This window comes from Mandrillus leucophaeus, unplaced genomic scaffold, assembly GCF_000951045.1.
Source record: "Mandrillus leucophaeus isolate KB7577 unplaced genomic scaffold, Mleu.le_1.0 Scaffold922, whole genome shotgun sequence".
Taxonomy (NCBI): domain Eukaryota; kingdom Metazoa; phylum Chordata; class Mammalia; order Primates; family Cercopithecidae; genus Mandrillus; species Mandrillus leucophaeus.
This window is the reverse complement of record NW_012110053.1, coordinates 368,571-391,152: the sequence shown is the minus strand read 5'-3', so window position 1 is coordinate 391,152 and position 22,582 is coordinate 368,571. Positions and strand designations below refer to the sequence as shown.

Below are 22,582 nucleotides of genomic sequence, written 5' to 3'. Positions count from 1 at the left end.
CAGGCATGAGCACTTGACCGTTTTTTTTTTTTTTAATAGACTTAATTTTTTAGAAGTTTTAGGTTCACAGCAAAATTGAGGCAGGTTAGACATTTCCCACACATATAGCCTCCCCCTTTATAAACATCCCTCCACCCTGCCAGAGTGGTACATTTGTTAACAATTGAACCTACGTTGATATACCATTATCACCCCAAATCCAGTTTAGTTTACACTACAGTTCACTCTTGGCATTGTACATTCTTTGCCTTTGGACAAATGTGTAAGCAAGGAGAGAGGGATGAACAGGCAAAACAGAGGATTTTTAGGGCACTGAAACCATTATTTTAATGGTGGATATGCGTCATTAGACATTTGTCCTGTGTTCAGTTCTGTTCACTTGTAGTATCTCTAGTTTAGCAATGCCTGACATGCAGTAAGATAAACTAATTACCCATCTGACCTCAGTCTGGCCCTGAAAACTAGTGTACCAGACATTCTTCCTGGCTTCCTGAATTCAAGATAAACACTTGCAGTGCTGTTTTTGCAGTACACATTAAGTGTCCTAGCCCCAAACAAATCTTAGCAGTGAGGACTGTTTCTACTTAGAAAATTACATCACCCAACTCCAGCAGATAACTTACTATGTCATCAAAGATTCCAGGATTTGTGTCTTCTGCAAGTCAAAACATTGCTCGTTTTGGGAAGGCAGAGCATGGCACTGTGGAGGAACAGTTCCAATACTACTTCAACTGACATTCTCCCCATCTCCATCAAATAAGAGCAGCATACAAAGCACATCATTATGAGCAAATCCAAATTTATTTTAATGTCATGTCATTTTCAATGTGTTTAAAAACCTCATAAGTTAGTGGGAGCCCTAGTTTCCTGGGACAGCATGCCAGAGGTACTGAAATTTGTCACCTTTCTCTACAAACCCCCAGCAATCCAATCCAAGTCCATAGCTTCAGAAAGCCAGGAGTTGTATCTTCAGTCAGTCTACTCCTCTGGTTCTTGGTTTTTCTTTCAAGGGAGGGAGATCACAATATTTCAAACAGGGAACAAAACCAGTTGAGCTTCCAGCTCAGGTTTGTGTAAGATGGAGTGAGGAAAGACCCCACTGACTCCAGAGAAAAGGGTAAGGTTGAGATGGATTATTTCTTTACAGCTTTGTGAAAATGGAAGAAAAAAGATTTACAAATGAGGATCCATTTCATAGATGAGAATCTCTTCATAAATGAAGGCTCCAGCTCCTAAAATGGGAGGGGCCTGACTGGACAGCCTGAATCAGATGAGGAATCGGCCACACTGAATAAAAACAATCTGAAAAATAATCCTCCTAATTTTGAAGCCAGATAAAATACTTGGGGAGAATGGAAAAAAGAGGAAAAAGCCCCAAACAGATGGAAAAATGCTGACATCAGAGTGGTATAAAAAATTCAGCTGAGTTTTCAGTGGTGATGGCTAATTTAGCCCTGTTCTGTAGTAGGGCACAAACCTTGACCAAGCAGAGTAGTAGAAAAGGCTAGAAAGAGGGGCTTGAAGACGATGAATTTTGACTCCTGATTTTATTATTCAATTTCTTTTTTTCATTTAAAGTAGTCTTCCGTGGTTGGGAAGCCTCGCCTCCCAAGACCAGAGTCAGTTGGAGCTGGTTGTTGTTGGAAGGGAGTGGGTTGGGGAACTGGGGTGGGGGCAGGGAGACCCCCGCTCTGCTGGCGGTCCTAGATGGAGAAGAAGAACTGCACTTCACAGAGTCTGGGGTGTGTTGGGAAGGGGATGAGGCAGGAGCAGCAAGCTGGGGAGATGGGACCCACCTCAGTCCCCAGCTTCATTTTCTTCTAATGTTTCCCCACTGGTGGCATTCTCTGCAGTCTTGGAGGCCTATATGCAAGAAAAGGAGACGGAGAAGACGTGTCAGTTTCTAACTATTTGGGGGTAGTGTCTGGGACCAGAGATAAAAGCGTTTTTTTTTTTTTCTGAGACAGTCTCACTCTGTCGTCCAGGCTGGAGTACAGTGGTACAACATGGCTTGCTGTAGCCTCAACTTCCCTGGGCTCAGGTGATCCTTCCACCTCAGCCTCCCAGGTAGCTGGGACTATAGGCACATGCCACCATGTTGCCCAGGCTGATCTTGAACTCCTGGGCTCAAGTGATCCTCCTGCCTAGGCTTCCCAAACTGTTGGGATTATATGTGTGAACCACCACACCCAGCCATAAAGTTATCTCAATCCTCTGGGTCACAGATGAAATAAAGATATACAGGTCTCTGACTTATAATGGTCAACCTATGATTTTTCAACTTTACGATGGTGTGAAAGCAATATGAATATTTCAATACATGATAATTTGTTCAATAAATGTTTTGAGCACACTGAAGGTAGGCCAGGCTAAGCTATGAGGTTCATGGTAGGTTAAGGTATATCAAATCCATTTTGAGTCAGGCATGGTGGTGGCTACTCAGCAGGTTAAGGCCGGACAATCACTTGAACCCAGGAGGAGCACGAGGCTACGGTGAGCTATGATCATGCCACTACACGTCAGCCTGGGTGACAGAGTGGGATCATCTTTTTTTGAGACGGAGTTTCACTCTTGTTGTCCAGCAGAAATGGTGCGACCTCGGCTCACTGCAACCTCTGCCTCCCAGGTTCAGGTTCAAACAATTCTCCTGCCTCAGCCTCCCGAGTAGCTGGGATTACAAGCATGTGCCACCACGCCCAGCTAATTTTGTATTTTTAGTAGATACGGGGTTTCTCTACGTTGGTCAGGCTGATCTCAAACTCCCGACCTCAGGTGATCCATCCGCCTTGGCCTCCTAAAGTGCTGGGATTACAGGTGTGAGCCACTGTGCCTGGCCAAAACAAGGCTGGGCATGGTGGCTCATGCCTGTAATCTCAACAGTTTGGGAGGCTGAGGTGGGAGGACTGTTCAAGGCCAGGAGTTTGAGACCCTGTCTCTTAAAAAAATATATATATATTTAAAAATCCATTTTGACTTATAGTATTTTCAATTTATGATGGGTTTACTGGGACAAAGTCCTATCATATTAAGTTGAGGAGCATCTATACAAACATCCGTATCCCACTACAACCTAACACAGTGCGAGAAAGAGGGATCAGGTTCACCCTGCCAGGGAAGGATGATAGTAATAACACACCTTCTTTTTTTTCTTTTTCTGGGTTTTTCGACTTGCAGAACTCTGGAGGAGGGCCTGGAAAACAGGAAGAAGGAAAAAAATTTTGAGGAATGTGGAGGAAATTAAAAACAAAGGGTTACTTTCAGTACTGTAGCTCTCTTCAGGACTTTGCTGGCATTGAGCCCTCACTTCCAGGCAGGTACCATGTACGTATTTACCACCTTCTCTTCCACACTAACCTTTAGCTCTGCATCCTGGACCTCCATCTCAGACTTGTAGAGGTCAGGTTCAAAGGGACCACTGGTTATCCGCATGGGGCCATTGGGCATGAGCAGAACTGTAAATTTAAACTGGGCAACAAATTCACCTATGGCAAAAATGAAGATGTGTTTCGATAAAAAGTTCCTTTGTCATACTTAGCTCTTCTGAATTTATAGGAAGGATATCATATAATCAGGGAATCCAAAGTGAAGCTCTTTTTTAGAACTCACCCTCCTTCTCATAGAGAACATTAAATGGTTGCAGCAGTTCATGTTTGGCGCACTCCACCACACCCATCCGAGCCTTCTTCTCATCTTCAAATGCTCTGGCAGGGAAGATGATATTCAGAGGTATCCTTAACTCCCCGTCAAGTCTTACCATTTTGCTCATATTTTAAAATAGCTCCTACCCTCAGGCAGAAATCATGCTTAGGATTGCTCTTTTACATTACCTTCAGTGAGAAGGAGATGGGGAGAGAGAGGGAGGGAGTGAGCACGTGCACGCTACAAGTCTAGGCAGGAAGGGAGAGGAAAAAGTGTTCCTGGGTGTATGGTCTGTGAGTCAGACTGGTTCCATGTACTATCATTGCTAAGTGTAGTACCTTAAAGTAAATGGCATGGCATCAAAACGCCTTTCCACCTCACTGAAGAAGGCACGTGAAGTTTTCATTTTCAGTCCATACTGTTTAGAGGGGTCTCGTTTGTAAATAGTGGTTCTCTGTCCTGCATCCTTGGCCTGAAAGAGTAATTTAAGTAACATTTGGTCTGGTGAACACTCTCAGTCACCCCTCTTTGCCAACTCTGGTACTCTCCTCACCTTGCCCTCTCCTGAGCTGACGAGAACATCCACAGCATATACTTCATGTACCTCAAATTCAGCTTTTTCATGGTCCTTCCTAAAAGGAATAGAGAGAAAGGGAACTTTTTTTTTTTTTTTTGACACAGAGTCTCATTCTGTCACCCAGGCTGGAGTGCAGTGGCGCAATCTCAGCTCACTGCAACCTCCGCCTCCCAGGTTCAAGCAACTCTCCTGCCTCAGCCTCCCAAGTAGCTGGGACGACAGGAACACACCACCACGCCTGGCTCATTTTTGTATTTTTTAGTAGAGACAGGGTTTCGCCATATTGGTCAGGGTGGTTCCGAACTCGTGACCTCAGGTGATCCACCTGCCTCAGCCTCCCAAAGTGCCGGGATTACAGGCGTGAGCCACCACGCCCGGCCTAGAGAAAGGAAATATTAAGAGCTACAGGTCACTCCTGAAAGCATGGAGTAAAGGGTAGACAAGATTCAGTTGGGAGTATAGAAAAAAACCTGATGACTAGTCTGGTACGGTAGAAGGTGATGAATAGGGTTGGCACCTACTTCTGCTGGTCTGTGGGATTCTGGATAATGGTTTTTTCTCCATCGATGACATGCTGCTTCAACTGGTGTGACAGCATACCTGTAGACAGGACACAACCTATGGAACAAGCTATCCAGTATCCTAAAAGGTTTCCAAATCTACCTACTTCAGTAGTTTGAAGGGGTAGGCAGTGAGAAAACTACCTGGTTATGGAAACACAGGGCTCTGAGATTTCTGGCTTAGACTGGGTTATAGCTGGATAGATCTTCAAGGGGGCAAAAGCCTCAATTCTGCAAAGCGACTCATTCTTTTTTTTTTTTTTTTTTTTTCTGAGATGGAGTTTCGCTCTTATTGCCCAGACTGGAGTGCAATGGTGCGATCTCAGCTCACTGCAACCTCCGCCTCCGGGGTTCAAGTCTCACCACAACCTCCCAAGTAGCTGGGATTACAGGAGCCCGCCACCACGCCCAGCTAATTTTTGTACTTTTAGTAGACACAGGGTTTCACCATGTTGGCCAGGCTGGTCTTAAACTCCTGACTTCAGGTGATCCGCCTGCCTTGGCCTTCCAAAGTGCTGGGATTACAGGAGTGAGCCACCGCGCCTGGCAAAGCCACTCATTCTTAGACCCTCAACCCTGTTATCTGTTCTTACCTTCTATTGGCGTGCAGTTAAATGAGTGGGCAACTTTGTTCCAGGCTTCTGTCACTTGTGTGTTCTAGAAGTACAACATCAAACAAAAGGTGAGATATCAGGAGCTAATAAGTTCTCTACAATGAGAATCAGAAGCATAAAAGAACTGAACTGAGCATTCTTTTTTTTTTTTTTTTGAGATGGAGTCTAGCTTTGTCGCCAGGCTGGAGTGCAGTGGTGTGATCTCAGCTCACTGCAACCTCTGCCTCGTGGGTTCAAGCTCTTCTCCTGCCTCAGCCTCCTGAGTAGCTGGGATTACAGACATGCACCACCACGCTCAGCTAATTTTTGTATTTTTAGTGGAGACTGGGTTTCACCATGTTGGCCAGGATGGTCTCGATCTCCTGACCTCGTGATCCGCCCACCTCAGCCTCCCAAAGTGGTGGGATTACAGGCATGAGCCACCGCACCTGGCAGAACTGAGCCTTCTAATATCATCCATCAAGTCCCAATGATACTCATTCACTGGTTTTTCGTTTCATAGCTTGATTATCCCTACAATCTAAAAATACTTTATACCAGATGCTCCCCAACTTGCAATGGGGTTATATCTCAAAAAAACTCATCGTAAGTTGAAAATATCACTAAGTCAAAAATGCATTTAATACACCTAACCTACCTATCATAGCCTAGCCTATGTTAAATGTGCTCAGAGCACTTAAAAAACATTATCCTACAATTGGGCAGAATTATCTAACATATGCCTATTTTATAATAGTGTTGAATATCTCATGTAATTTACTAAATACTACATGGAAAATGAAAACCAGAATGGTTGTATGGGTACTCAAAGCATAGCTTCTACTGAATGTGGCATCAAGCCGAGGACCAGGTGTATTTGCATATCATTTTACCCCGTGCTTTCACAAAGATGGTCTACTTCAATAAATTTTGCAAGTGAACAGGGCAGATGTATATCCCAATCTAGAAGACAAGAAAACTGAGTCTCAGGTTAAATGATTTGCCCCAGGTTAAATGACTAAGTGAAAGAACTTGGTCATTAAAAAGAACCTGGGTTTTCTTTTTTCTTTTTGCAGAGACGGGTCTCGCTATGTTTCCCAAGCTGGTCTCAAACTCCTGGGTTCAAACAATCCTCCCACCTTGGCCCCCCAAAGTGCTGGGATTATAGGTATGTGCCACCACATGCCTATAATGTTAAGTTCAGTGTTTATCCTTTTTTACGTGGCATTCTAATCTGTTTTGTGGGGACAGCAAATGCTTATTTTTCCTTTTTCTTTTGTGAAACAGGGTTTCCTTGTTGCCTAGGCTGGAGTGCAGTGGCATGATCATAGCTCATCACAGCCTCAATCTCTCGGGCTCAGGTGATTCTCCCACCTCAGCCTCCCTGGCAGCTGGGAATACAGGCACACATTACCATGCCCAGCTAATTTCTGTATTTTTTGTAGAAATGGGGTTTCACCATGTTTCCCAGGCTGGTCTTGAACTCCCAGCCTCAAGCTATCCTCCTACCTTGGCCCCTAAAAGTGATGGGATTACAGACGTGAGCCACTGTGCCCAGCCAAATATAACTAATTTTAAAAAGCTGTTTTATAAGGGGTCTATAGGGGAGGTTGGTAGTTTCATATAGAGCAGCAACAGGTGTCTAATGCATCTTTGGTTCAACCAAGCTTTGGAACTGGATAAAATAGCTTACCTGATTTCCAGGTTTGACCAGGCGTAGGGCAGCTTCAGCACAAAGGTGAGCTGCCTTAATAACATCTGCTTTCCTTCCTGTTACTTGGGTCCCCTGTAGATAAGGACATGTAATCAGTATCTTCCTGGAAAGTTTGTTAACTCAGCTGGCTATCTGGTTAATATCTGTGAACCCATATGTGAAGGCCAGCCAATGAACAGGAGGGTAAAAACAGCAACAACAACAGCAACAACAGCAACAACAACAACAACAAAAAGCCTTTCTCCTTTTGCTTCTCTAGACACTCTCTTGACCTGCGTGATGATTGGGGGTGGGAATAAGAAGGAAATAGCGGTGCATTCCCTCCACCCCCAAGGCTGAACAGAGATCAAAAGCAGGCCACCTACCTGAGCTACACCAACCACAAAAGTATGTGCTACATTAGCGATGAAGCCATCCACATGGACCCCAAGGTCACTGAAAGGCAAGATCAGAGTGTACTGCATTAGGAACTGGCATTTTGTAAATCCTTTAAAAAAAGAAAAATGCTTTAAAACGGTTTAACCTTACATTTTTACCAAGTCACCTTCCTTGAGAATATAATCCTGGTCGCTCTTCAAAGGGGAGAAGTGACATACACAGTTATTTACCGAAATGCTGGTGGGAAAAGCAATACCTGTAAAGAAAAAATCATCAGCCTACTGCCTTGCTGTCTCCCAGAAGCCCTAGTGCCCTTCAGAAAAGTGGAAGGATTTTTTCAGGGTCTTGCTTAAGTTTCATCAGTTTGTATTAGGTAGGAAACTGCTTATATCCCACTTGCTATTCCAAATTTCCAAATATCTCAGCCAGAGCCAGGGTGGGGACTGCATCATTACAGTGAAAAAAATAAAAACATATAGGACCAAATAAGGGTCAAACAGGAAATTAGTGAGGGATTTTTTTTTTTTTTTACCTTTCTTCATTTCCTTTTCTTTCTTGAAGATTTTCCCTGTTTCTTCCATAATCATGGCATCACCTTTCTCACACAGGCTCAGTACCGACACACCCGAGCTAGATGCTTCCACCAAGGACCGAAGTACCCCTGAGGACAGAATCCCATCATGTCAGCCTTGTATGTATTCATTGTCTAGTTACCTCCCAAGGAATACCTGGAAGTTGAACTTAAGAGTTTCTAATACTCCCTAGTGCCATTGCCCTGAGGCTGAAAGGTCAACATTCCCTTCTCTTCCTTACATTATGTGACAACTGGGTATATACAATCCATCTCCTTAGGCAAGGCCTCGGACTTTCCAAAGATGCTACCTTTGGTGTGACAGGACAGAGTTATGAACTTCAGAGGGTTCTTGCCATGGTATCCCCACGTACATGGAAAGACTAGATGAAATTTATAGGCATCAGGGACAAGAATGTAGACAGAATTGCTGACTCGAAGCTGAAGCACTGTTAAATGTTACCGCCTTCCTTTCTCAGACACTCTAATTAGGTGTTAGGAATCTCAATCTATGTAGACTTAATTCCTCATAAACAAGTGTATAAGCCAAGGGGACTTAATCTAAGGTCCCTGGGTTTCATTTCGGGGGATCATGGCTTATCTCAAAGAAATATGAGGCCAAAGTTATAAACTGTAAGAAAGGGATTTTCTGATTCAAATCCCTAGTATCTCAAATACTAAAAGGCACCAAAACCAGGGTACTATACTAAATGTCCACTGTGATATAAAGCACAGGTTTGAGTTTTGAAATCTCAGTTTTGGTGATTCTTTGAAAGCCGGTAAAACTCAGATTTTCACCCACAGGATGGGAGGCATCCTAAATACCTCTTTCCCACCATCTTTGCTGTTAAAACCATTTAAAAACACAATGACAAGCAGTTTGTATCTCCCTAACTGGGTTTTAAATAAAATGGAAAGGCTAACTAGAAAGAGAGAAAAGAGAAAGTGACATCGCCTAGAGTGGCAGGCAACTGCTGAGATCCTCAGAGCACAGCTGGAATAAGGATGACTTGTGAAAATCCTAAAATCAGTCCTCCCTTTTCCAGTAATGTTCGCAAGCTTGCCTAATTGGGATAAGACGGAGACCTCAAAACATTTGAGTTGTCAAGTCACTTTGAACAACAAATGTGAATGCTAACTAAGGCTATCTGCACAGATTGGAAAGGTAGTAGTAATGAGTAACTTCAAGAAAAGCCATATATATCTCCAAAACTTGTGTTAGAAGCTCCAGGAGTGGTCTCCAACGGTCCCCTTAGCTGGCCCAAGGGTAGAAGAGGGCCCCCACCAGGGTAAGAGCTGAAGAAGGAAAGGCTCCAGCAAAGCACGTGGTGGGGAAGCTGGTGTCAGGGACAGTACTGGAGGAAGAAGGGGGCCAGCCATCCGCAAGGGGACCCAGCAACACGTGCCGGCTCGGCTCCTGACGCCCCGGAGACGCGACAAAAACAGAGGGGCGCTTCTGTCGCCAATAGCTGGGCGCTTCCTTTTCGAGGTGGCCTCGCCGTTGCCAGAATCAGAGGAAGCAGAAATTGGGAATGAAGGATAGGAACAAGAGAAAACACGTCTTGCCTCCTAACAAACGGCCTCGGGTCGGAGCCTGCCAGGTTACCCTCTCTCCGCTCATCCCGGTCGCCGACCCGCACCTCCATAGACTTCAGCCTGGGCCTGGCCGCTCAGGTCCCAGGAGCGACACCGGGTCTTCCCACCACGCCGCCCCCAGCGGACTGGTGCGGGCCCCTCAGTAGCTCAGTTCGCATGACCTCTCCGCTCCAGCCCCTTCAGGGCCAGCCTGGCACCTTTCCCTGTCAGCCTTGATTCCCCGACCCCCGAGGCCGCACTCACTGTTGGCGATGTCGCCCCCCATCTTATACTTGGTCACGACCAGGTCCTCGGCGATAGTTTGCTCCTGCTGCTCGTCCTCGCCCGACATCTTCCTACTACCACCACTGCAGCCTCGTTTCCCCTGAGCCGCCGCCGCCTCTGTCTCCCTTCCCAGCCACAGGCTGTGGTCAGAGTCCCCTCGATCCTCGAGGAGAGGGCGAGCGAAAGCGCGAGCAAGCAAGGGAGCGGGCAGGCAGGCGAGAGCGAGAAGCTGTGAGCGCGCGGGCTGAGGCGCAGGGCACGCTGGGAAAACTAGTCCTCTCCACCGCCAGCCTTTAGCCGCCCTCGAGGGCTTTCGAACTACAATTCCCAGCCTGCCTCTCGCGCTCCTAAGCCAGGCCCTGGGGCCTTGCCCTCCAAGGGCCTCGCACGCCGGAATCGCCGGGCACGCTGGGAAGGGTCAGGCTCCGGCGGGAAGGCGGAGCCGTTGGGGAGCTTGAGGGGAAGCGTGGTCTCTCCCGGAAAAACCACTTCCACCGAGAACGCTGAGCGAAAGCCAGTAACAGAGGGGCGGGCTGAGGGAAGAGGGGCGGAGCTACGGCGGGGAAATAGGTTTAAAGTCGAGTGAGCAGGGGTGGAGTAGAGTGGAGCCGCGGCGGGTGGGCAGTGTCTGCACCTAGGGCGGGGAGGCTGGGTGCGCCCTTCCTCGGATACTTGGGTCGGCTGGCGAAACCCGCCCAGCCGGTCCAGTCGTCCTCTGAAGCTGGGAGAACAGGGAGGGGCAGACAGGTGGAAGAAGACCAAGGGTGCTGGGAACGGGGGCCAGCTGCGCAGCCGGACACCGGAGGGATCATCCATTTAAAGGCCTCGTAATCTAGAGGCCGGACTCCTAATGAAGTAACATGACATTATTGTTCCAATAACAGGCACCTGGATGGGGCACCTAAGGGAAGTGTTCAGAAAGACATGTTTGTTGAGAGTTCTTACCGTGAAAAAATAAAAAGATTTGGTGACTTTTCTAAGATAATGAATTCAGAAGCATCTGGAGGTTTCAGTATTTGGCCTCTGAAGGAGACTGGACATGTATAGGGCTTTTTATAAATCTTCAAGCACGTGGGTTCTTTTTGTTATTCCCAATTGGTTGCCTTGTAGATTCCTACTAAAACCCTTAATGAAAAGGACCATGCGCTATGCTTGTTCTAAAGAAATACCAAGTAATAGTAGGACTAGAGAAATCTACATGGGACAGAGTAGCACTGTCAGAAGACAGAAAGGTGACTATCCACTGCTGAGGAGCAGATCTCTTATACGAAATGTTTTCACTTGACAGACAGGAAGCTGAAAAAAACTTTGGCATTTTTATTCAGACATGTATAAAAACAAAACAAAAAACTTCAGTGATACAACAGACATTTTCCCTCAGTTCCCCATCCAAGGGGACAGAGGTGTGAAGCTGAAGCTGGATCTTCTTTCTGTCCTACCTGGAAGCTTCTCACTGCTAGATGAGAATGGCTTCTAAAAGGGGATCTTGGGGATAAGGAGTGAAGATCATATACAGCACATGTGGATTATGGTTTACACAAAGATGTCCAGTTATTTTTCCTTCTGACTACCCCCACCACCACTTCCTGAGACGAGATGTCTGGGTATAGGAGGAGGATGTGGCTGTTGGGGTTAGACTTGATTCAGTGCAAAAACAAGAAACGGTGCCCCGTAAACAAGGGCTGTGACTTAAATCAGTTTTCCTTGGCACCTTACAGTAAGAGCACATGCACAGGAATTGGGAGGATTTTGCATCCTGGACCTACTGCTTAATTTATTTCATCTCTTTAAGGCTCAGTTTCTTTTTTTTTTTTTTTCCCTGTAGAGACGGCGTCTTGTTATGTTTCCATAGGCTTGTCTCTAGTTCTGGGCTCAAGTGATCTTTCCATCTCAGCCTCCCAAAGTGCTGGGATTGCAGGCATGAGCCACAGCGCCCAGTTCTAAAGTTTTTTTTGCTTCTTCTTTTTTTTGTTTTTTAAGAGATGGGGTCTTACCATGTTGGCTAGGCTGGTCTCAAACTCCTTGCCTCAGGTAATCCTTCCGCCTCAGCCTCCCAAAGTGCTGGGATTACAGGCATGAGCCACCATGCCCGACTTCCCTTTTTGTGAAATGAGATATCTATGTCACAGAATTGTTGTAAGGATGATAAAGGACTAAGTGAGATAACGTAGGTGAAGTTTAGTATGATGCCTGGCTCATAGTTAAGTGCTGAATTATTATAATAGTAATCAATATCTACTCCTAACCTCTTTCTTCACAGATTTTAAGCTTCTGTCTTTCTAAGGGGTTAAGAGTCATAAACCAAAATTACACTTTCCTCTGCTAGGTTTCCTCCCTTTCCTCTTCTTGACAGTCTGATGGGAAACAAAGGCACACATAAGAGCCTAGTTCCAAGTAGTCAGAGCCTGAGAGGAAGGGATATGGAGAGTAATCCTTCATATCTCCAGGAGTGCCTGTGAAGAAGCTGAGGAATGGGACTGGGAAAGCACACAAAATAAGGAAAACCTCCTTTCCTGGGGTTGGGAAAGAGAAGAAAGTGCACAGCTGGCTACATACCATAAGAATTTTGTGTCAAAATGTTTAAAAGCCTCCAAAGGTTGAATGGAATTGTCTGGGACTGGGGAAAAGGGGCTGGGATCTGGGAGAGAGAGGGAATAGGGAGAAGAGGGTACCCTCTAAAGGCACTAGCTGCCATTAAATGCTCCCTGAGTGCCACAGGGAGCAGGAGTTACGTTCTCTAGGCATTAGCCTTGGGGAAAAGCCTGCTATGCCAGTAATCAGGGTTATCAAAGGCAGAGTCTGTAGCCTCTAAGCTACGTAGAGTTTTTAGGTGGGCGTAATGGACATGGGGGGCCTGATGTCCAGGCCCCTGAAAAGCTCTCATCTCTTCATACCCTTGCTCAGATGCTGGGCAGGCCCCCATGGCTGCATAATCACCCCCAGGACCACTTCCACCTCGTTGCCGATTCATATATTCATAGTCTTCATCTGGAGTTGTGCCAGCAGTGGGCATGATTGGTACAGGGTGGAGTGGGCAACTCTGTGTGCTGCCCAGAGAGGCACTGAGGTCTGACCCCACATCCATGTACTCATAACCCAGTTCCTCAAGGGAACTTGGCCTAGGGGGACGAGGTGGACTGTGCCTTCTCCTCCGGTTCATGTATTCATACTCCTCATCTTCATCTTCTTCTTCAGTACCCAGGACAGAACTGAGACCCACTGAAGAAAGGGTGCCTTCCCGGGAGGAGGGAGTACCTGGGGGTTGAGAAGAAAGGATAGGTATGCAAATAATTTCATGGGGGTAGGGGAAAATTTGAAAAAATTAATAGGACAGAGAGGCATATGATCAGAGAAGAAAAAACAAGAGGAGCCCGGGGAAAGGATTCGAGGAAGAATTGAGGAAAGCCTCAGGAAGAGTCAGGCACCTTTGAGGTGTGTATCTGGCATGACATAACCGTTGACATCCTCTTCCTCTAACCCTGGTGGGGAGAGTGGGGTAACAGGAGTGAGCAGACTGTGGCGCTGGGAATGGTAGGCGCTATCTCCGCGTGGCCGTGGGCTCCGGCTCCTGCTCCGGCTCCTACATGTTGACACTTTCTCCTGGAGCTCAGCCTCAGAGCCTGTTACATGGCCCTCTGATGACTCTGATGCCAGGCATCCCCGTGGCGTTGGGTGTAGAGAGACTGGACGGGGGCACCATTCACTGCTCCCAGAAACTGCAGACTCCTAAGGAAGAAAATAAACAGAAAATAATGCAAGGAGATTTACGTGATGAGGAAAGAAGAGACATTTGTTTAGAAGGAAATTGGGTTGTTCCCTGCCTTTTTTTTTTTTTTTTTTTTTTTTTAGTCTTGTTCTTGTTGCCCAGGCTGGAGTGCAATGGCGCAATCTCGGCTCACTGCAGTCTCTGCTTCCCTGTTCAAGTGATTCTCCTGCCTCAGCCTCCTGAGTAGCTGGGATTGCAGGCACCTGCCACCGTGTGCAGCTAGTTTTTGTATTTTTAGTAGAGACAGGGTTTTGCCATGTTGGCCAGGCTGGTCTCGAACTCCTGACCTCATGATCTGCCCACCTCGGCCTCCCAAAGTGCTGGGATTACAGGCGTGAGCCACCGCACCTGGCCTTTTTTTTTTTTTTTTTTTTTAAGAGACAGGGTCTTGCTGTGTCACCCAGGCTGGAGTGCAGTGGTACCATCTCAGCTCACTGCAACCTCTGCCTCCCGGGTTCAAGCGATTCTCCTGTCTCAGCCTCCTGAGTAGTTGGGATTACAGTTGTGCACCACCACACCCAGCTAGTTTTTTGTATTTTGGGTAGAGATGGGGTTTCACCATGTTGGCCAGGCTGGTCTCAAACTCCTAACCTCAGGTGATCCACTCTCTCTGGCCTCCCAAAGTACTGGGATTACAGGTGTGAGCCACCTCGCCCGGCCCTCGCTGCCTTCTTTTTTGCAGGACACTGATTAAACCTCAAAGGTTTCTAATGTCTTCAACACTACTCCTATCAATCTGATCCTAAAACCCAGCCTCTCAGCATCAGAACTTACCTGGCAAGCCTCCCCAAGATTACCCTGGTTCATGGGCATGTATCCAGATGACGGACTTAAAAGGCTCTGGCTCTAGGAGGAAAAAATAAGGAAAAGGTTAAGATGAAGGGAGAAATCTATATTCACCATGGGGGCCTTTAAGTAGTTAATCTGGGTATCTGTAGGGTTTGTGAGGGCTCAGGGTGCAAAGTGTTGGGTAATTAGAAGGTGTCTTACCCCACGTGGCCGATTAAGTGTTCCAACTGGTAGGCTGAGGGCGGAGCCCAGTGTGGTGGTTGCCAGGTTGTCCTCCTCTGCTTCCAAGTCTAAGTCTAGGTCTAGTTCTGGCTCCAGCTCTACTTCCTCTAGCTTCTTGTTTGTCAGACCATGGGGCTCTGGCCCAGGGGCTATTCCAGGCCCACTCTCTCTCTATATCGATAAGTGATTGTTAGGGGGAATCCTGGTTCCAGCCAACTCCTCCTTTTTCTAAATTTCCTTAGTATCTCCTACTCCCTGCTCACCTTTATGACCAGATACCGTGGTGGGTCTCGGGCCATCCTGGTGAACTCATTGGCTAGTTCTTTAAAGGTTGGGCGAATGTTCTCATCAATCATCCAACCTAGAGATAAGATGTAGGAGGTAGAGACATAAAAGGGAATATATCCATGGCCGGGCCCGGTGGCTCACACCTATAATCCCAGCACTTTGGGAGGCCGAGGCGGGTGAATCACCTCAGGTTGGGACTTTGAGACCAGCCTGGCCAACGTAGTGAAACCCTGTCTCTACTAAAAAGACAAAAAAAATTAGCTGGGCATGGTGGTGCATGCCTAAAGTCCCAGCTATTTGGGAGGCTGAGACAGGAGAACTGCTTAAACCTGGAATGTGGAGGTCACAGTGAGGCAAGGTCACGCCACTGCACTCCAGTATGGGCGACAGAGTGAGACTCCATTAAAAAAAAAAAAAAAAAAAGGGAATAGAGCCACAAGAGGAGTACAGAGGGAAGTCAGAAAATGGCCACGGTCAGGCCGGGCATGATGGCTCACACCTGTAATCCCAGCACTTTGGGAAGCTGAGGCGGGCAGATCACCTGAGGTCAGCAGTTTGAGACCAGCCTGGCCAACATGGTGAAACCCCCTCTCTACTAAATATAAAACAATTAGCCAGGTGTGGTGGTGGCCGCCTGTAATCCCAGCTACTCCAGAGGCTGAAGCAGGAGAATCGCTTGAACCGGAGAGGCAGAGGTTGTAGTGAGCCGAGATTGCACCGTTGCACTCCAGCCTGGGTGATAAGAGTGAGACTCCGTCTCAAAAAAAAAAAAAAAAGAAAGAAAGAAAATGGTTGGGCTCAGCTGGTAACTCACACTTGACCATCACCATGTAGACATCAATTGTGCAGATCTGGGGCTGTGCCAACCGCTCCCCCTTCTCTAGCAGGTCTGGTACTTCAGCCAGTCGCAGCCCTGCATAGGGCTCTGCCCCAAAGGTCATCAACTCCCAAACTGTCACACCTGGTGCAGGAAGAAATGGACTAGTCACTGGCAAAATAGTAGACATGGGCATGAAGTGAAGGGAAGGCAGAACCTGATCTGACATAAAAATCTGAAGTGCTTAGAGATTCTAAGAGGGGGTCTCAAAAGGCAAATTTGAAATTGGGGCCAGTGATGGTAGAGAGGGCATCCAGATGCACTGACCATAGCTCCAGACATCACTCTGGTGTGTGTATTTCCCAAAGTGGATACTCTCGAGGGCCATCCACTTAATTGGAGTCTGCAGATTAAAGAAAGAGGTATCACAAGTTTATTTCCACACATTTTCTTAGCATTTCCAAGTCCCAAGTTCTTGATCATTCTTTTCTTTGTTGTTCTCTGAACTAAAATATCTGGCATCTGCAGCCTTCTCTCCTTGAACTTACCATGAAGCATCTGCTTGCCTCCGGAAGAGACCACTGGCTGCTCCCTATCCCCACGCTTCACTCACCCCCACCTCCTTATCCTTTGTGTCACCTCACCTTGGCCTCACTGTATAGCAGCTGCTTATCATCAGGAGGCAGCAGGTCAGCCACACCAAAATCTGCCACCTGAACCTGACTGGGTGACTTGAGTAGCACATTTCGGGCAGCCAGGTTTCTATGCACCATACCATGTTCTTCAAGGTAGTACATACCCTATAGGTAGAGGGGAAGAAAGTATTCTTAAGGTTAGGGGAATCAGTCACTGAGATCTGGAATTCTCCCAAACTTAAATCTACCTCTCAGCAGCAGTCCCCAACCTTTTTTGGCACCAGGGACCGGTTTTATGGAAGACAGTTTTTCCCGGGGAAAGGGAGGGTTGGTTTTGGGATGAAACTGTTCCACCTCAGATCATCAGGCATTAGTTAGATTCTCCTAAGGAGTGCACAACCTAGATCCTTCACATGCACAGTTCACAATAGAGGTCATGTTTCTAAGAGAATCTAATGCTGCCCCTGATCTGACAGGAGGCAGAGCTCAGGCAGTAATGCAAGTGATGGGGATTGACTGTAGATACAGATGAAGCTTCACTCGCTTGCCTGCTGCTCACCTGCTGTGGTCCGGTTCCTAACAGGCCATGGACCAGTACCAGTCTGCAGCCCGGGTGTTGGGGACCCCAACTCTCAGAACTTCAACCTTCCCACTTTTTCCTGGCTGGCCCTCAGCCAAGCAGTTCTTATCACAGAATTCCTCCAGGCTTCTCTCACCTTGGCAATTTGTACTCCCCAGTTGAGCAGCAGCTGTGGCCCCAGTGCCCCCCGGTGTTGTCTCACATGATCCAGCAGAGAACCCAGAGGCAAGTACTGAGTGACAAGCTGCAGAGATGACCCTGGGCATAGTCCCAGCAGCCGCACAATGTGGGCATGGTCCAGGCTGCCAATGGCCAGCATATGCTAGGAGACACAAAAGGTGATATCTAGGAAACCAACAGGTTCACATACACTCAGCATGTGCACAGCCAGCCCAGGCCCCCCGCCAACATTCTGGCTAACACAGTAGCTGCTGAGAAGCACAGGAGCGTGCTTCTACATGATTGTATCTAATATTGTCCTCTCTCCTAGCGGCATACAGAATTTCCTTCACTTACATCTGTCACAGCTTGAAAACTTTGCCGTCCACTCTTGTCCTCAATGATTTTAATGCAGACTGGAATCTTGATTGATTCACCCTCAGGGATCCACACTCCCTGGGAAGTTTGGGGCAGGAGTTGGCATAAGGTCATTCTCCCTAGGTCAGTCCTTTCCAAAAATCTTTCACCCTTTTGCCCTAGGTGCCTTCCCCACCTCTCCAGAATTCGTATGGGTCACTCACTTTGTGCACAGTTCCAAAGACACCCGAGCCAAGCACTTTAAGCTTCCTTAACTCTGTCTCTTTGAAGATTCTGGCCAAGACTTTGTTAGCCTTCTCACTGGGATCCAGAGGCTCTATGCTCTGAGGAGCAAATGGGAAGGAGGTGCTCAGGAAAGGCCATTCCCATGTCCCACTCCAACCCGCTCCCCATAGGTGAATGCCAAAAGTGGCAGAGCCGAAAGGGCAGGAAGAGGAAGGACCGTTAGTCCTGGAATGCATTATAGGCATATTGAGGTACAGACCCTTAGAACTGAGGAAGTTATTTGTGCTCATGAGATCAGGAATCAGGGTTTTCCCTTTGATGGAGGAACATGAAGTGGGGAAAGAGACAGCTAGGGGGAGTTGGTAATACTATTACCACCGTGAGTACCTTTTATACTGTGCTCTGTGCTTTCCAAAGCACTGTCACATACATCATTCCCCTTTAACCTTATTGCCATCCTGGAAGGATAAATGTTATTTCCTCTGTATAGATGCATAAACTGAGGCACAGAGAAGATAAGGAACTTCTTCAAAGTCATGTGGCAAATTAATGGCAAAATCAGGACTAGAATGCATGCCTTCCATTTCGCTGACCAGTGTTCTTTTTAGGGGACCACACTACTTCCTTTAAGAAAGGGATCAAATCTCTGGGGAAAGAGGAGGGGAGTGATGTTCATGTCATCATTGACCCCTGGGTGCACAGGGCACCACTCAAAATTAAGCTATAAAGAGACTTCCGGGGCATGGAAAGAAAGAAAGAAAGAGAGAGAGAAAGAGAGAAAGAAAAGCAAGAAAAGCAAGAAAGAGAGAGAAAAGAAAAAACAAAAGTAAGCTAAGTACTCACCTCACCCCGTTCCAAGTATCGCCTCATAGCCCTTTTATTCTGAATCCGGCGCCCACGCCAGTAGAGAAAAGTGCCGCCCAGCATCATGAAAATCACTACCAATCCTGCTATCACTGTCAAAGCCATTGTCAGATGGGTTTTGCTATGGGATATATAGAAACCCAACATTATCCTGGGTTTGCATCTTCCTTACAAATGTCAACTATACTTGTGCTGAAGGTATGATGCAGATCTAGGGCAAGAAATTAACATTCACATATATATCCTTAAGCACTGGAGGGACCAACCTAAATCTGGACCACTCTTCGACTACTGAAAGTTAATTTTAGGAAGGGAAGTCCAGAAGCCTACATTCTTGAGTCCCAAGTGTCTGGTGATAGTGGACTGCGTACATAAAAGGCCAGAATGAAGAGAGTCTTGCTCTTCTCTCCAGGTAACCACCTCTCTCCCAACTCTCAAATATCCCCAGTTTCCAGAATCTCCAACCCCATCATACCCGATCAGCACCAGTGTTTGTCCTAAACAGTCTTGAAGCTCTGGTCCTTTACACCTAGGGAAGAAAGTCACTACCTTAAATGAGAGCTTGGACAACAGAGGCTCAATTTCAACAGCCTCAACATACAAAAGCTTGTTTCAGAACTTACCGTGGCATCCCATCCTGGAGCCCAAAGCTGATCCCAAGACATGGCCTCTACCCCCAGCTTACTAGCTCTCCCCAAGCCCCTCTTCAGTGAAACCCTCTTGAACTGAGGTTATTCCACGTTCCCAAAACCGTGGTGTAATTTTGTGTTGTTACTGATTTTCCCTTTCTCCAATCCTTCGCTACACAGCTGGGAGTGATTCTTTTTTTTTTCTCTCTTTTTTTTTTTTTTTTGAGATGGAGTTTCACTCTTGTTGCCCAGGCTAGAGTGCAATGATGTGATCTCGGCTCACCGCAACCTCCGCCTCTTGGGTTCAAGCAATTCTCCTGCCTCAGCCTCCCACGTAGCTGGAATTACAGGCATGCGCCACCACGCCCAGCTAATTTTATATTTTTAGTAGAGACGGGGTTTCTCCATATTGGTCAGGCTGGTCTCAAACTCCCTATCTCAGGTGATCCACCTGCTTTGGCCTCCCAAAGTGCTGGGATTACAGGTGTGAGCCACTACACTCGGCCAGCTGGGAGAGATTCTTAAATCACAGCCTCTCTCTTCTTTCTGCTTCCGCTTCCCTCACCCTAGTTCTGTACTCCTACCCTTCCACCTGACCCCCTCTCCTTATTATCCCATCACTCACCCCTGGGTGCAGTTCTCATGGCAGGGCCGACATTCATTGTGAACATCTGGGTACTTGTAGATGGGGCCCTTGGCACCTAGGACTCCATGGGGGCAGCTGCTCACACAGTGGGGCCCATCTCGAAAATGGGCACATTGAGCACAAGTATCAGAGCCCTGAGTGGAAGAGAGAAGGTCAGGAAGAATCAGATCCCAAGGTCAATTCCATACCTCCCAGCAAAGATCAACCCAGACATTCAGGATCTTCTATCTGCAGGCCCTAGCATTATCTGGCCTCTCTGTACTATCCTTAGCCATATCATTCCCCAGATGCTCCAAGTATTGCCCCTTCTCTGTCTCCCTTGGAGTGTCTCCCTTGGAGATCCTGGTGCTGCTACTATACCGAGCCATTGCATGTGGCAGTGCCCTCCATGGGTTGGCATTCCGGGTGGCAGGAGAAGCATTCAGCCTCATGGGCAAACTCTCGAGGCTCCCTGCAGTGGGGAATAAAGGGAGAGGGGTCACTTCCAAGTCCTGACCTTCATGACCTGGTCTCCTACCTCACTCCCACCAAGGCATATGCAGAAAGCTGTCTAAAGGCTTTTATTATATGCCACCTGAACAGTTCCATGGCAGTGCCCCAACCCCACCCATCCTTGACTGGCTCCCCTCACTGTACCCATTCAGAAAGTTGCAGTGGGTCACACAGACACCTCCTCGGCTGTAGTTTCGACAGGACAAGCACTGACCAGGGCCTGGGCCCCAGCATCCCCCAGAGGAGCACAGTGGGTCACACACTTTGCCCTCTGCCACTGGAAAGGAAGGGGTGGGTTAGGAGAGGAGTCTGAGGACTCCCAGCAAGCCCTCTCTTCATTATTCTTCCTCGTTACTGCTTCCAGCCTAACAGCCCCTTTCTCCTTGGTTCCATCCCTCAACCCTACTCCCATGTCTAGGGCAGAATAGTCCTTTCAGCTCTCTCCTCCCTGACTCCCTATTCTCACCACCCAGCAGACCCTTTCCCTCACCGCAGTCTCTACGCGGACGATTATGCTTGATGTCTAGTCGCTCTTCTGTAGGCCCCCGAAGCACCTTGGTCCAGTTCAAAGAGTGGTGGTAGCACAGCTGCCTATTGGCACTTATATAGATACGCCCAGCACTAATTTCCTTCAGGGATCGGAAGCCCAGAGATGTGACATTCAAGTTCTTCATGATCAACAATGAGAAGCCCCGGCTGAGAATAAGGAGACAGGATGAGAGGAGAGACTACTAAGGGAACATTAACTATTCAATGGATTCATGTTAGTCAAGAAATTTGCTCAGTGCTAGTCAGATCCACTGAGAGGGAATCCCCCTCCTTTTGCCTTTTCCTCATGAAACTCTGAAACCCTTTGGTATTGAGGCACTGCTGTATGAGACGGTGCCTTGTATTTTACTCAAGAATGCCTGAAGATGCCACTTCTGCCATAGTCTTTACTCACTTGTAGAGGCTTCTGCCTCCAATGGTTGTCAAGTTGGAAAAAACACTGAAGTTGTACATGTGGGGTGGCCAGGACTGGATGTTCAGGTAACCTGAGGGGTTGGAGAGAGGCATATGGGCAGGCAGACTTCATCTTTCTTGGGTTCTCCTAGCTCCTCCCCTGTAACTTGGGACATGATTTTCTCAAGTAGTTATACCGCAATTTATGCCAGTGGTTCGCCTATTCTAGAAAGGCCAAACTCTCTACCACTCACCTGTGATCTCCCGTACTGTCCGGAAGACATTGAGCTTCTCTGGGTCCAGGGCAGGGATCTTGTGCCAGGGGTCTCTGAGTAGAACAGTAGAAATCAGTCAATAAGGTAAAGGTATAATTCAGTGGCAGTGAGCACACCAAGCCTCAGAATTTGGTTTCTAAATATCATTCTCCACTAAAAGGAAACATTCCTTGGAGAAATGGCTGGGATGGGGGAACTATATGAGCCTAGAGCATCTTGTGCAGACAAGAAAAGACTCAAAGAATTAAGGGTACAGCCCAAAGAATACAGGAGCCAGCTTGGAGGGGCTGGCTAAAATAAATGATGATTGTAAAAGATTATAACCATTGACTAGAATAAAATAAGTATCCATAAGAGTAAATAAATAGGAAAGGAAGACTTTTTTTTTTTTTCGAGACAGAGTCTTGCTCTATTGCCCAGGCTGGAGTGCAGTGGCAGCAATCTCGGCTCACTGCAGCCTCCGACTCCTGGGTTCAAGCAATTCTCCTGCCTCAGTCTCCTGAGTAACTGGGACTACGAGTGCACCACTACGCCCCGTTAATTTTTGTATTTTTAGTAGATATGGGGTTTCACCATGTTGGCCAGGATGGTCTCGATCTCTTGACCTCGTGATCCACACCTAGTGATCCACCTGCCTCGGCCTCCCAAAGTGCTGGGATTACAGGCATGAGCCACTGCATCCAGCCACATGTGGTATGTTAACATTTGGAGGATCTGGGTAAAACAGTATATGGGGGGCCGGACGCGGTGGCTCACGCTTGTAATCCCAGCACTTTGGGAAGCGGGGGCGGGTGGATCACTTGAGGTCAGGAGTTCGAGACCAGCCTGGCCTACATGGTGAAACCCTGTCTCTACTAAAAATACAAAAATTAGCCGGCCATGGTGGCACATGCTTATAATTCCAGCTACTCGGAAGACTGAGGCAGGAGAATTGCCTGAAACCGGGAGGCAGAGGTTGCAGTGACCCAAAGACTGCACCACTG

The 22,582-nt window shown here is 47.4% G+C and overlaps 2 protein-coding genes across 2 annotated transcripts in view; both read right to left on the bottom strand.

The window, feature by feature from the left end:
• Positions 1 to 782: 782 nt before the first annotated feature.
• PA2G4 (proliferation-associated 2G4, 38kDa) lies at positions 783 to 10,378 on the bottom strand. The gene is made up of 13 exons (XM_011970012.1): positions 9,872 to 10,378; positions 7,994 to 8,122; positions 7,612 to 7,717; positions 7,449 to 7,518; positions 7,063 to 7,155; positions 5,370 to 5,433; positions 4,738 to 4,816; positions 4,193 to 4,271; positions 3,978 to 4,111; positions 3,607 to 3,701; positions 3,355 to 3,482; positions 3,137 to 3,190; positions 783 to 1,863 (listed from the first exon to the last, which is right to left on the bottom strand). Exons 1-13 carry the CDS (start codon positions 9,957 to 9,959, stop codon positions 1,798 to 1,800), a joined length of 1,185 nt encoding a protein of 394 aa, XP_011825402.1. The 5' UTR covers positions 9,960 to 10,378; the 3' UTR covers positions 783 to 1,797.
• Positions 10,379 to 11,189: 811 nt separating this feature from the next.
• ERBB3 (erb-b2 receptor tyrosine kinase 3) overlaps positions 11,190 to 22,582 on the bottom strand; it is a 21,913-nt gene continuing 10,520 nt past the window's right edge. Inside the window, exons 10-28 of the mRNA XM_011970011.1 lie at positions 21,579 to 21,652; positions 21,326 to 21,416; positions 20,873 to 21,078; positions 20,527 to 20,659; positions 20,251 to 20,341; positions 19,870 to 20,024; positions 19,091 to 19,144; positions 18,595 to 18,736; positions 17,730 to 17,849; positions 17,506 to 17,604; positions 17,126 to 17,311; positions 16,419 to 16,574; positions 16,102 to 16,177; positions 15,772 to 15,918; positions 14,933 to 15,030; positions 14,649 to 14,840; positions 14,433 to 14,504; positions 13,318 to 13,618; positions 11,190 to 13,147 (exon numbers count right to left, since the gene is read on the bottom strand). Of these exons, the coding sequence (XP_011825401.1) occupies positions 12,630 to 13,147; positions 13,318 to 13,618; positions 14,433 to 14,504; positions 14,649 to 14,840; positions 14,933 to 15,030; positions 15,772 to 15,918; positions 16,102 to 16,177; positions 16,419 to 16,574; positions 17,126 to 17,311; positions 17,506 to 17,604; positions 17,730 to 17,849; positions 18,595 to 18,736; positions 19,091 to 19,144; positions 19,870 to 20,024; positions 20,251 to 20,341; positions 20,527 to 20,659; positions 20,873 to 21,078; positions 21,326 to 21,416; positions 21,579 to 21,652 (2,911 nt within the window). The 3' untranslated portion in view covers positions 11,190 to 12,629. The remainder of the gene's footprint in view (positions 13,148 to 13,317; positions 13,619 to 14,432; positions 14,505 to 14,648; positions 14,841 to 14,932; positions 15,031 to 15,771; positions 15,919 to 16,101; positions 16,178 to 16,418; positions 16,575 to 17,125; positions 17,312 to 17,505; positions 17,605 to 17,729; positions 17,850 to 18,594; positions 18,737 to 19,090; positions 19,145 to 19,869; positions 20,025 to 20,250; positions 20,342 to 20,526; positions 20,660 to 20,872; positions 21,079 to 21,325; positions 21,417 to 21,578; positions 21,653 to 22,582) is intronic.

Coding starts and splice junctions, on each gene's coding strand:
- PA2G4 (XM_011970012.1), bottom strand. CDS start 9,959: ATGTCGGGCGAGGACGAGCAGCAGGAGCAAACTATCGCCGAGGACCTG. Junction 7,519..7,611: donor GAAGGTGACTTGGTAAAAAT/GTAAGGTTAAAC, acceptor CTTGCCTTTCAG/TGACCTTGGGGTCCATGTGG. Junction 3,191..3,354: donor TCCAGGATGCAGAGCTAAAG/GTTAGTGTGGAA, acceptor CCTGTTTTCCAG/GCCCTCCTCCAGAGTTCTGC.